Source organism: Leptopilina heterotoma, unplaced genomic scaffold (genome assembly GCF_015476425.1).
Source record: "Leptopilina heterotoma isolate Lh14 unplaced genomic scaffold, ASM1547642v1 Lhet_235, whole genome shotgun sequence".
Classification (NCBI taxonomy): Eukaryota; Metazoa; Arthropoda; class Insecta; order Hymenoptera; family Figitidae; genus Leptopilina; species Leptopilina heterotoma.
The window spans coordinates 916,736-929,671 of NW_025110952.1; the positions used below are offsets into that span (position 1 = coordinate 916,736).

The 12,936-nt window shown below is 24.7% G+C and overlaps 1 protein-coding gene across 8 annotated transcripts in view; it reads right to left on the reverse strand.

The window, feature by feature from the left end:
* LOC122502710 (neurogenic protein mastermind-like) overlaps nucleotides 1–12,936 on the reverse strand; it is a 237,878-nt gene that overhangs the window by 73,809 nt on the left and 151,133 nt on the right. For 6 of the 8 annotated variants that reach the window (XM_043612881.1, XM_043612878.1, XM_043612879.1 and 3 more), the window contains one exon: nucleotides 7,756–9,318. In XM_043612881.1, coding sequence (XP_043468816.1) covers nucleotides 7,756–9,318 — 1,563 coding nt within the window. The remainder of the gene's footprint in view (nucleotides 1–7,755; nucleotides 9,319–12,936) is intronic. The other 2 variants (XM_043612883.1, XM_043612885.1) reach the window with 1 other exon arrangement.

Consider the following 12,936-nt stretch of genomic DNA (forward strand, 5'->3'; position numbering starts at 1 on the left):
TCAAATACACATATACCATAAACTCATACACATGTGCATAATTCAAATACACATGTGCATAAAACAAATAAACATTTTTATAAAAGAAATACACATGTGCATAAAACAAATACACATATACCATAAACTCCTACACATATGCATAAAACAAATACACATGTGCATAGAATAAATACACATTCACATTTAATCATAAAACACATTTAAATACACCCCAAAACAAAAATATAAAAAGAGATTTATAAAAAATACACCTAAATACACATATACCAAAAATTCAAACTCATATACACATGCACATGTACATGCACACATTTCCAAATCATCTTTCAAAAACGAAAACTGAAAAAAAAATTTTAGTTTCCATAAATTTTACGTTTTAAAGTATTTTTCATTCACCTGAAAATGGGCGGTCTCTCAATTTTGTAATTCAAAATTAATAATTAAGATTAATATATAATTGTCTTAATTACGATAAAATCGTAAACGCTTAACTATTTAACGTTGCGGCCACATTGTGGTAATTGGTTTTCAACAATAAAAATCAAAAATCAGATCCAAAATTCAATTATTTTCAAAAAATTAATAAAATTCTTTTGGCGAAATTTCAATTTTTTAAAAAAATTTTCTTCAATTCAATGATTTTTAATAAAATTTTAATAAGACTTTATTAAGATTTTAATAAGATTTTAATAAGATTTTAATAAAATTTTCCTATAAAGAATTCAATTATTTAAAAAAAATTTTTAATAAAATTCTACGTCATCTAACTAATGAAAAATTTCACAGGAATTCAATTATTTACAAAATTTTTAAAAAATTTCTTCGCAACAATTCAATTATTTTCATAATAAACAATCAGATTTTTAAACAAGGATTTAAATATTTTTACAAATAATAATGAATTTTTTTTTTAGGGTTTCAATTATTTTCATAAATAATGGATAACTTCTTTAGCACAATTTCAATTATTTTTAGCATAATTTTAATCGAATTCCTCGAGAAATCTGATTATTCTTAAAAATTTCAGAAATTCTTTAAATTCAATTCCTGGAAAAAATCAATTAAGTACGAAAAAAAATTTTTTTTAAATACTTTTGAAGAATTCAATTATTTACAGAAATATTAGAATTCTTCACAGAAATTCAATTATTATTTTCAAATCTATTAATAAAATTGTTCGAAAGAAATCAATTATTATTTTAAATACAATTTTAATTAAATTTTTTTGAAATAATTCAATTATTCTTTTAAATTTTAATAAAGTTCTACCTAAGAATTCAATTATTTACATAAATAATTCTTCAAAAGAATTCAATTATTTTCATAAATAACAATATTCATCAGAAGAATTCAATTATTTTAAAAAATAAACAAATTTATTTCCGAAAATTCAATTATTTTGAGGCATTTTAATGAAATTCTTTGCAAAATTCAATTATTTTCATAAATAACAAAATTCATCATAAGAATTCAATTATTTTAAAAAATAAACAAATTTATTTCCGAAAATTCAATTATTTTGAGGCATTTTAATAAAATTCTTTGCAAAATTCAATTATTTTGATAAATAACCAAATTCATCAGAAGAATTCAATTATTTTAAAAAACAAACAAATTTATTTCCGAAAATTCAATTATTTTGAGGAATTTTAATAAAATTCTTTGCAAAATTCAATTATTTTCATAAATAACAATATTCATCATAAGAATTCAATTATTTTAAAAAATAAACAAATTTATTCCCGAAAATTCAATTATTTTGAGGCATTTTAATAAAATTCTTTGCAAAATTCAATTATTTTCAAAACTAATTCGATTAAAATTTGTAATGAAAATAATTGAAATTCCGCGATGAGTTTTATCATTTTCTATTTATGAAAATAATTGAATTTCTGAAAAGAATTTTATTATTTTTGAAAATAATTGAATCCCTGTAAAGAATATGTTATTTATGAAAATAATTGAATTATTGTAAAGAAATTTATAAAAATTTGTAAATAATTAAATTCCTGGTAAAATTTTTATAAGTTTAAATTTTTAATCCAATTCCTCAAAAAATCTAATTAAACATATAAATATATGTTCATAAAATTCTTTATGAGAATTCAAATTTTAGAAACATTCAATTATTCAATTCTAGTAAAATTTTCTAATAAAAATTGATTTCAAAATGTATTTCAGTTAAAATTTTCAATTATAATTGAATATTAAATGCATTAGAGCGTGAATTTTTTTTTTTAGATATAATTAAATTTTTAAAATGTTTCAAATTAACATCTTTGCAAATCTGAGATTTTTCATATTTTTTTTTAACTAACAATTCTGTGGAATTAATTTTTTTTTTAAGAAAGTTTAATAATTGCTGATTTTTTGAAAAATTATTTCAAGTTTTTATTTTCTAATATATATATTTAATATTGAAGAATTTGCGAATAATTGAAATTTCATAAAATTGACTATTGTAAACACATGGATTTGAAAATTGTCAAAGAACTTTTTAGAAAATTATTATTAAAAATAATTGATTTAATGAAAAATTTTAGTTAAACATTCTTGAAATTAATAATAAATTGAATTGCGATAATGATTTTATCATTCGGTTATCTTTAATAACTATAAAAATTTAATTTATAATTTTAAGTAAAATGTTCTTTTATTTGACTTGGTAAATTAATGTAATCAAAATTGTTTGTAAATTAATTTAAACACAATAATTATTTATAAATGACTTGACAAATATTTATAGTTGTAATTTAATGAAAATAATCCGAAATATCTGTAACAAATAAGAAGTAAAATTGAAAAGAGTTAAATAAAATGAGAGAAGAATGCGCACATTTTGTCGTTTAAAGTGAAAGACTGTATCAAGTTGTTAGGGGCAGAATTTATATATATATATACATATACATATAGTGTAATGCTCGGTTTCGATTAGAATTGCAAAATTAGTCTGGAAAGTGGCTATATGCGCGGAGCATTGCGGCGCCTATTGCAAAGCGTATTGACGCGAGCGAGGAGCACCACACTTATGTTGGGCAGACAGTGGCGTCGCCGGGTGTGCGCGTCGGAAAAGAAGTCCCACTGGTGAGCGGCGTCGGATAACGAAAGGGGTGAAGAAACAGGGATGAGGCATGACCGAGGGGGATGAGTGCGCAATATAAGAGAGTGAGAGGGAAAATCCGCCGAATGGAAGCGAAGCGAAGGGAGGGGAGGGGGTTAAAACTACTTGTTGCGTTTCGCGACTCCCACCCAAACCCTTGACGCTCTTTCTCTCTGCTTGCTTTCCTCTGTCGTTGTCGTCGTCGTCGGCAGCGTCGGCAGCGTCGTCGTCACTCACTCTCCCCCCCCCCCATCCCCCACTCTCTCGACATCGACACTGCCCGCTCGATCCACCGTAACGTCGTCGTTGACAAAAATAGACGCATTGTCGCGACGCAACAGATATCACTCGACTTACAATTTAACAAAATCAATTTATATATTATACACTGTGTAACCATTTCTTCATTTTATTCCATTTTTTATAATATTCATATACTATTTAAGAAGTTTTTCGTGGTATTCCATTAAAAATTTTTAACAATTCAATGATTTTCAATAACTATTATTTTGGTAAAATTTTCCAAAAAAAAATCAATTATTTAAAAAATAAAAAAAAAATAAAAAATAAAAAAAATTTTAATAAAATATTCTACGCAAACATTTAGCTATTATTTTCGTAAAGAATAAAAATTTCACAATTCAATTATTTACAAATTTGTTATAAATTTCTTCAAAAAAAAAAATTCAAATATTTTCATAAATAATAAATTTCTCTTTAGGAATTCAATTATTTTCATAAATAATGAAATTCATCGCAGAATTTCAATTATTTTTAATATATACAATTTTCTACATAATTGTTATAGTTAAATGTATGAAAAATATCAATTTTCAAAGATTCAATGTTTCATAAAATTCAATTATCAGGGAGAATTTTATATCACCAAATTTTCAAATAATTGAATTCTTTCGACGAATTTCAAATAAATTTTTTAAGAATAATTATAGATTTTTCGAGGAATTTGATTAAAATTGTACTATGAAAATAATTGAAATTCTGCAATTCGTGTTTTATTATTTATAAAAATAATTGAATTCCTGTAAAATGTTTATTATTTATGACAACAATGAAATGTTTTTTTTTTTTTAAATTGAATTCTTTTGGAAAATTTTATTGAAATATAGTAAATATTGAAAATCATTAAATTGACGAAAATTTTTGAAAATAATTGAAAATTTGCCAAGAATTTTATTAAATGTTTTGAAAATAATTACATTCAAATAATTATTATATTTGAACCTTAAAGACTAGTTAAATGTAAATTGATATTTACCATTGTACTCCTTATTGTACTAAAATTTTTTAAAGCACTAATTCTAATACAAAACCTTCAAAAAAATTTTCTACTTCTGACAAGAATGGATTTTTTAATATTATTTAATTATTACAAAAGTTTAAATGCAATTATCTCGATAAATAACCAAATTCTTCAAAGAAATTCAATAATTTTTAGGAATTTTAATAAAATTCTTTACAAAATTCAATTATTTTTATAAGTTACAATATTCGTCCCAAGAATTCAATTATTTTCAAAAGTAATGAAATTCTTCGAAGAAATTCAATTATTTTTAAAAATTTCACGATTATCTCGTCAAGAATTCAATTATCTTTACAAATAGCAAAATTTTTCGCCAAAAATTCAGTTATTTTCAAAAAGTTTATAAAAATCTTTGCAAAAGTTCAATTACTTTCACAAATTTTTTGCAATTCAGTAATTTTCAATATTTACTATTTTCATAAAATTTATCAACAGATTTAATTATAGAAAAAACTTTTTGATACAATTCTACGTAAAGATTGAATTATTTTCATAAATAATAAAATTTTATTTACGAATTCAATTATTTTCATCGATGAATTTTAAATATTTTTAATACAATTTTAAATAAATTCCTTGAAAAATGCAATTATTTTAAAAAAATTTATTAAAACTTGAGGAAAGAATTTAATTTTAAGAAACATTCAATTATTCAATAAAACAATAAAATTCGTTGCAATAATTCAAATATTTTCATAAATAACATTTAATTCGTCGCAGAAAATCAATTATTTTCAAAAAAATTCAAGTAATTTTGCAAAAGAATTTAATTATCTTGATAACCAACAAAATTCTCCTTATAAAATAAATTATTTTAAGGTATTTAGTGAAATTCTTTTCCAAAATTCAATTATTTTGATAAATATCAAAATTCTTCTCAAGAATTCAATTATTGTCAAAAATTTTAATTAAATTCTTGGCAAAATTTCAGTTATTTAAACAAAATTTAATAAAATACTTTGCACGAATTCAATTATATTTAAAAATTTTAATGAATATCTCGTTAAGAATTCAATTATTTTTATAAATAACAAAATTTTTCGCCAAAAATTCAATTATTTTCAAATATTTAAATAAAATTCTTTGCAACATTTCAATTATTTTTTAAAGTTTTTCGCAATTCAATAATTTTCTATATTTACTATTTTCATAAAATTTATCAACAGATTTAATTAGAGAAAAAACTTTTTGATACAATTCTATACGTAAAGATTGAATTATTTTTATAAATAATAAAATTTCATTTACGAATTCAACTATTTTCAACGCAGAATTTCAAATATTTTTAATACAATTTTAAATAAATTCCTTGAAAAATGCAATTATTTTTAAAAATTTTATTAAAACTTGACGAAAGAATTCAATTTCAAGAAACATTTAATTATTCAATAAAACATTAAAATTCGTTGCAATAATTCAAATGTTTTCATAAATAACATTTAATTCGTCGCAGAAAATCAATTATTTTCAAAAATTTTAAGTAATTTTGCAAAAGAATTCAATTAGCTTGATAAACAACAAAATCGCATAAATTCTTTCCGAAAATTCAATTGTTTTGATTAATATTAAAAATATTAAATAATATTAAATATATTATATATTATATTATTATATTATAGATTATATACATTTATTTATTAATATTAAATATTATTATTATTATATTTTTTTTAAATTCTTTACAAAATTCAATTATTTTGATAAATTTCAAAATTCATCACAAGAATTCAATTCTTTTGAAAAGTAATGAAATACTTTGCAGAAATTAAATTATTTTCAAAATTTTTAAAAAATTCTCGTCAAGAATTAAATAATCTTTATAAATAGATTGAGAAATTCTTCTCAAGAATTAAATTATTGTCAAAAATTTGTTAAAAATTCTTCTCAAGAAGTAAATTATTTTCAAAAATTTTAACAAAATTCTTCTCATGAATTCAATTGTTTTCAAAAATTATTATTTAAATTCTTCTAAAAAATTCAATTATTTTTAAAAAAATTAATAAAATTCTTCAAAAAGTTTTCAATTATTTTTAAAAATTGTTATAAAATTTTTTAATATAATAAATTTCATTAAAATTTTAATTAAATTCCTTAAAAGAAATTAAATATTTTCAAAAGTTCTTAATACGATTCTTCGTAAAAATTAAATTTTAAGAAACATTCAATATTATTTATTTTTGTGTCAAAATAATTGATTTCTCGTAGAATTAAATTATTATTTTTCGTACTTTTAACTAACAATTTTGTAGAATTAATTTTTTTGAAGATGTTTAATTGAATAATAATTGATGTTATTAATTTAAAGTAGAATTTTAGTTAAAAATTCCAGAAAATGTTAATTGAATTGAATTGATAGAAATAATTTCGAAGAAATTACAGTAACAATATTCTTATAATAATAAAATAAATCGACACCTGCCTGAACGATAATTGTTAAATGCGGCAATATGACATTATTCTTCTATTAAAATTTTTATATACACTTTTTTTTGTAATTCATATTATATTTTATATACTTATTAATCTAGTTACCCATAGGGACTGTTTATGGTCCATATGGACTGCGGGACAATTGTTAAATAAATAAAATAATGATTTTGTCAGTCGGTCAACTTTAATTATTATAAAACATAAAGAAATGGATCACTCCGAGTCGAAGACTCGGACTGATCCATTTCTTTCTGTTTTATAATAATATTCTTCTGAGTTGTTCAATTTGAAAAGATTTGAATTTGAATCTTTTGAAGATGTTTAATTCCAATGAAAAATAACGATTAAATATTTATTTGAAATAAAGTTATTGATGTTTTCGAGTAATTTTACTTTTGAAGAAATTTGTAAATTTTAATAGAACATTTTTTTCGTATCTAATAATTTTGTGAGTGAATCATAGAATATTCTTTAGGGTCAGGGAAAAAGTGAAAGTTGTGTTTGGAAATCAGGGAAAAATAAAGTTAAATTTTTGTATGGCAACCCTGTATAAATAAATATTTTCATCTTTATTCAACCAATTTTTATGGTCCTTTAAAATTTCCCTATTTTTTAATTTTCAGTCCCCTATTTCTCCTAAAATACCTTTTTGGGTCACTGTCATGCCTGGAATTTTAAAAATTTAATTTCTTCCAGTACTTTTGATAGAAATCCCTAACCTCCTGTTCTGTGCGGTAATCCTGAATTTCGGAAATTTCTTTGTGTCTTTGTTTTGTCACTAACTACCCCGTAGAATAGCTAAAATTGCATCATGTTTCTAATTGCATCATGTTTTCATCATGTTTCAAAAGTCGAGCCTTAAAAAATCCCTTTTTTGAAAAAAGACGGTTGAATGAAATACCTGAATTTGATGACCAGGATTGCTGATGTGTAACTGTTGTGCCTGATTGATTTGAAGTGTGGAAGTCCCCGAACCGGACGGTGGTCTCGGTGGTGTGGAACTGGTGAAGGGTCCTTGTGAGCCAGGTTGATTGGGACCAGCGCCCGGAGTCCCTCGTGGAGGTAGAGGATAACCAGGACTCCCATGATTGGGCATTGAACCGGGACTTCCGTAAGGCGAATACTGTTGCTTGTAGCCGCCGGTAGGCGCGAGCATGTTCGGCTTCCCGCCGCCCGGCTGCGGCCTCTTCATATCCGCCAGGCTCGCAAATTGCGTCTGAGCACCGAAAATGTCCGCGCTCTGCTGATTCTGGAATCCCTGCGAGCCATTGTTCTTGTGATAGTTGCCACTGTTGGGTGCGTTTTGATTTTGCGAAGACTGCGTGACATTGTTGCTGGGACTGCCGAGATAGTCGGTGGGTCCGCCGAATTGTGAGAATTCGGCGTATGGCGATCTCGCGGTGGGTCCTCGGGCCGCAGTTGAATTTGGATTGAAGCCACCGAGACCCATTTGTTGGCTCTTGTGTTGGTGCTGTTCGGCCATTTGCTTGAGGGTTTGAGCGGCGGGGCTCATTTCGGAGAGGCCCGAATAGGGGAGTCTCGCTGGGGAATATTGGGAGGAGGCTAAATTCCCGGGACTAGAGTTGGACACCACGGTGGGATTGTTGCCGTTGCCGTTGGTCGCGTGTTGATGGATCGAGTCCTTGTCGTCCTCGATTTTAATTTGTCCATTGTTTGGCACGTCGCTGATTGCACTATTCGCCAGTGCGTCCACACTCTTGTCCTCGAAGTCAAAGTCCTTCATGAACTCCGGATGGAAGTCGGATATCTCCGAAATGAGGTCTTTGAATGCGTCGGAGGTGATTATTTCGTCGCCAGTGTCGTCGCCGATAAAATCGGAGAAACCCGGAAAACCGGCGCCATTCGCGGCCGCGTCTTTTTCCAGAGCGGCGGCGCACTGCTCCAAATCGACGAATTCATTGTCCGGCTCTTGTTTGCACTCGACGAGGTTCCCGATGTCAACGCAGCCGATGCTGCCGGCGCCGGCGGGTGGATTTTGAGGCCTCGGGGCGTTCGTCTGGGAGTCGGGTCCGGGTTTTGGGGACGAGGAGGAATTCACCAGGTCAGACTTCACGGAGGCGTTCGTCAGGGCCTTAACGGTCACGTTCGTCGAGATCTGTTGCGCCTGGGAATTTGCGGCCGAAGTGGTGAATTCGAGTTGTTGGACAATTTCCACGGAGAATTTGGTGAGACCCTCGTTGCCGGCGGTGCCACCGGTGCCATTACCGCCGCCACCACCACCTCCACCACCACCGGCTTGCTGCCCAGTGGGATTGGTGCCATTTCCGGTTAGATGTGGACCGTGTCCCAAGTGAGGACCACCACCGCCGCCTTGAGTTTGCTGATGTTGATGTTGACCCTGCGTGCACTGTAGCTTCACCGGTGGCTCACCAAATGTTCCATCGCCACCACCACCCCCCGATGGCTCCAAATCTTCTGTCGTCCTCTTCAGGAATTTTTGCTGCTGAAACAAAAAGAAGGGACAATATGTCAAACATAATTTCAACTTCTTTATTATAGAAATTAGTTCTATTATGAGAATCACCAACGTAAAATCATTTATTTTGTGTTTTGAGGTTTAGGTCAAAGAATCCAAATTTTCCATTAAAAAATTTTGAAGACAATTTTTAGTTAGTCAACATATCATTTTTTAAAGTTGCAAGCGACGTTTTGTCCAACGTCTTGCGAGGAAAGGTTTCTTCGTAAGTTTTACATAATTTTAATTTGATTATGTTTCATAAAATAATAAACAAATGGTCCAAGTGAGGGACACAAGTATATACTTTTGTCCCTCACTCAGACAATTTGTTATAAAATAAAAATAAAATAACGAACAAGTGGTCTAAGTGAGGGACACAAGTATACACTTGTGTCCCTCACTTAGACCATTTGTTCGTTATTTTATGAAACATAATCAAATTCAAATACTCTCTAAATCTGAATTAGCAGAAAGTTTACTAATGAAATGAGGAAAAGTCGTCCACCAAATAATTTAGTAATAATTTTTAGTGAAGCTACACTAACAAATAGTGAAATTTTACAAATTGTTACTAAAGCTTTACAAATTGTTACTAAAGCTTTACAAATTGTTAGTAAAACTTTACAAATTTTTAGTAAAGTTTTACTAATTGCTTAGTAGAATTCTACGAAAAATTAGTAGAACTGTTTTATTAATAGTCGATAAAACAGTTTCACTAATTCATTTAGTGTGAAATAACTGACTTTCAATTAGTGGAATTCCACTATAAAATATCAGTAAAATTTTACTAAAAATTTAACTATTTTCATAAGTATAATAAAATTTTTTTGCAAAAAATTCAATTATGTTCAAAAATTAAAAAAAAAAAAAATTCTCCACAAGAATTCAATTATTTTTATAAATAGCAAAATTTTTCGCCAAAAATTCAATTATTTTCAAAAATTTTAATAAAACTTTTTTCGCAAAATTTCAATAATTTTCAAAAAATTTCCTCAATTTAATGATTTGCAAAAATATCGACTATTCCAATAAAATGATCCAAAAAAATTCAATTATTTAAAAACATTTTATCAAAATTCTACGCAAACCTTATTAATTATTTTTTATAAAATAATAACAATTTCACAGGAATTTATAATTTTTTTCATAAATATGAAAATTTTTACATGAATACAATATTCTTTTCGTAAATAATAAAATTCTATTTAGAAATTCAATTGTTTTCATAAATAAAATAAAATTTCATCGCAGAATTTCAAAAAAAATAATTAAATTTTGAAAAGGCCTCAAAAATTAAAATCCATGAAAATTTGTATTTTTCATACTCTTAACATAGGTATACAAATATGTATAGTAAATGATATTTTTAATTATAGAAATTCTGCGATGAGTTTTATCTTTTATGAAAATAATTGAATACCCAAAAAAAAATTTTTTTATTAAGTTATGAAAATAATTGAATTTCCAAAGAAAATTTTATTATTTATAAAAATATAATTAAATCCTTGTAAAAATTTTTTATTATTTATAAAAATAATTGAATCCTTGTCAAAATTTTTAATATTTATGAAAATAATTGAATTTTTTAATTTGAATTTTATTGATTTTTTTTTTTTTTTGAATAATTTACTAAAATCATAGATATTGAAAATCATTGAATTGTTGAAAGTTTTTAATCGAAATCTTCGAAAAATGTAATTATGCTTAAAAATTTTAATGAAAATTTCCAAAAGAATTTAATTATTTAAAAAAAAGTTAATGAAATTCTACGCAAAGATTTAATTATTTTCATAAATAATAAAAATTTCACAGAAATCCAATTATTTACCAATTTTTTTTATAAATTTCTTCGCAATTATTCAATTATTTTCATAAATAATAAAATTTTTACAAGAATTCAATTATATTCATATATAAATAATAAAATTCTTTTTAGAAATTTAATTATTTTTCAATTATTTTCATAAATAATTCAATTCTTTTTAGGAATTCAATTATTTTCGTAAATAATTCAATTCTTTTTAGAAATTCAATTATTTTTCAATTATTTTCATAAATAATTCAATTCTTTTTAGAAATTCAATTATTTTCGTAAATAATTCAATTCTTTTTAGAAATTCAATTATTTTCGTAAATAATTCCATTTTTTTAGGGATTCAATTACTTTCGCACAAATAATAAAACTCATCACAAGCAATTTCAATTATTTTTAATACAATTTTAATCGAATTCCTCGAAAAATGTAGTAATTATTCATAAAAATTTTATTAAAATTCGTCAAAAGAATTCAATTATTTAAAAATTTGTTGGTAAAATTCTTTATGAGAATTCAATTTTCAGAACCATTCAATTATTAAATAAATTATTTTTTTTATTTAAATAATTGAATTCTAGTAGAATTTTCTATTAAAAATTGATTTAAAAATGAATTTCAGTTAAAATTTTAGACAATAATTGAATATAAAATGCAATATAGCGTGAATTTTTAGAAATAATTGAATTTTGAAAAGGTATCAAATTAAAATTATGAAAAATATGAAATTTTTATATTTTTAATTAACAATTCTATAAAACTAATTTTTTTTGAAAATTTTCAATTTCAATTCTGTTGAAACTAAAGTTGAATTTTTTTCAATTATATTTAATTATTGCAAAATTTTTAATGCAATTCTTCGAAAAAATTCAATTATTTTAATAAATAGCAAAACTCTTCCCAAAAATTTAATTACATCTTCAGAAATTTTAATAAAATTCTTTGTAAAATTCAATTATTTTTTTAAATAACAATATTCACTTTTAAAAATTGATTCAAAAAAAAAAATTTTTTAGAAATAATTGAATTTTAAAAAGTTATCAAAAATTCAAATCTTCGAAAAATTTGAATTTTTCATCCATTTAAATAATTTTTTATTTTTTAATATTATTTAATTGAAAAATTTTCGAATAATTGAAATTTTATAAAAATTCAATTGTAAACAAATAAATTTGAAAATTCTCAAAAAAAAACTTGTTCAAAAATTATTAAAAAATAATGCATTTATAGAAGTATTTTAGTTAAAAACAGGAAAAAAAAATTTAATTTTAGAAAATTTACGAATTATTGCAGAAATTCAATTATTTTCAAAAGTAATAATATTCTTTGCAAAAATAAATTATTGTTCAAAAATAATAAAAATTCTTCTTAGGGCGATTCAATTATTTTCACAAATATAATAAATCATCTCATTTCAGAATTTCAATTATTTTCAATAGAATTTTAATCGGATTTCTCGAAGACTGTAATTATTCTTAAAAATTTTATTAAAATAAAAATTTGTCGAAAGAATTCAATTATTCAATGTTTATAAAATTCTTTATCAGAATTGAATTCTACGAAACATTCAATTATTCAATGAATTATTTATTTGGATTTTATTTATATTTAAATAATTTAATTCTAGTAGAATTTTTTCTTAAAAATTGATTTTCAATTTATAAATAATGAATTTCAAATAAAATTTTAGATAATAATTGAATATCAAAAGCAATCAATCGTGAATTTTTAGAAACAATGGAATATTTAAAACTAATTTTTTTGAAAAAGTTCAATTGAATTTTTTTTTT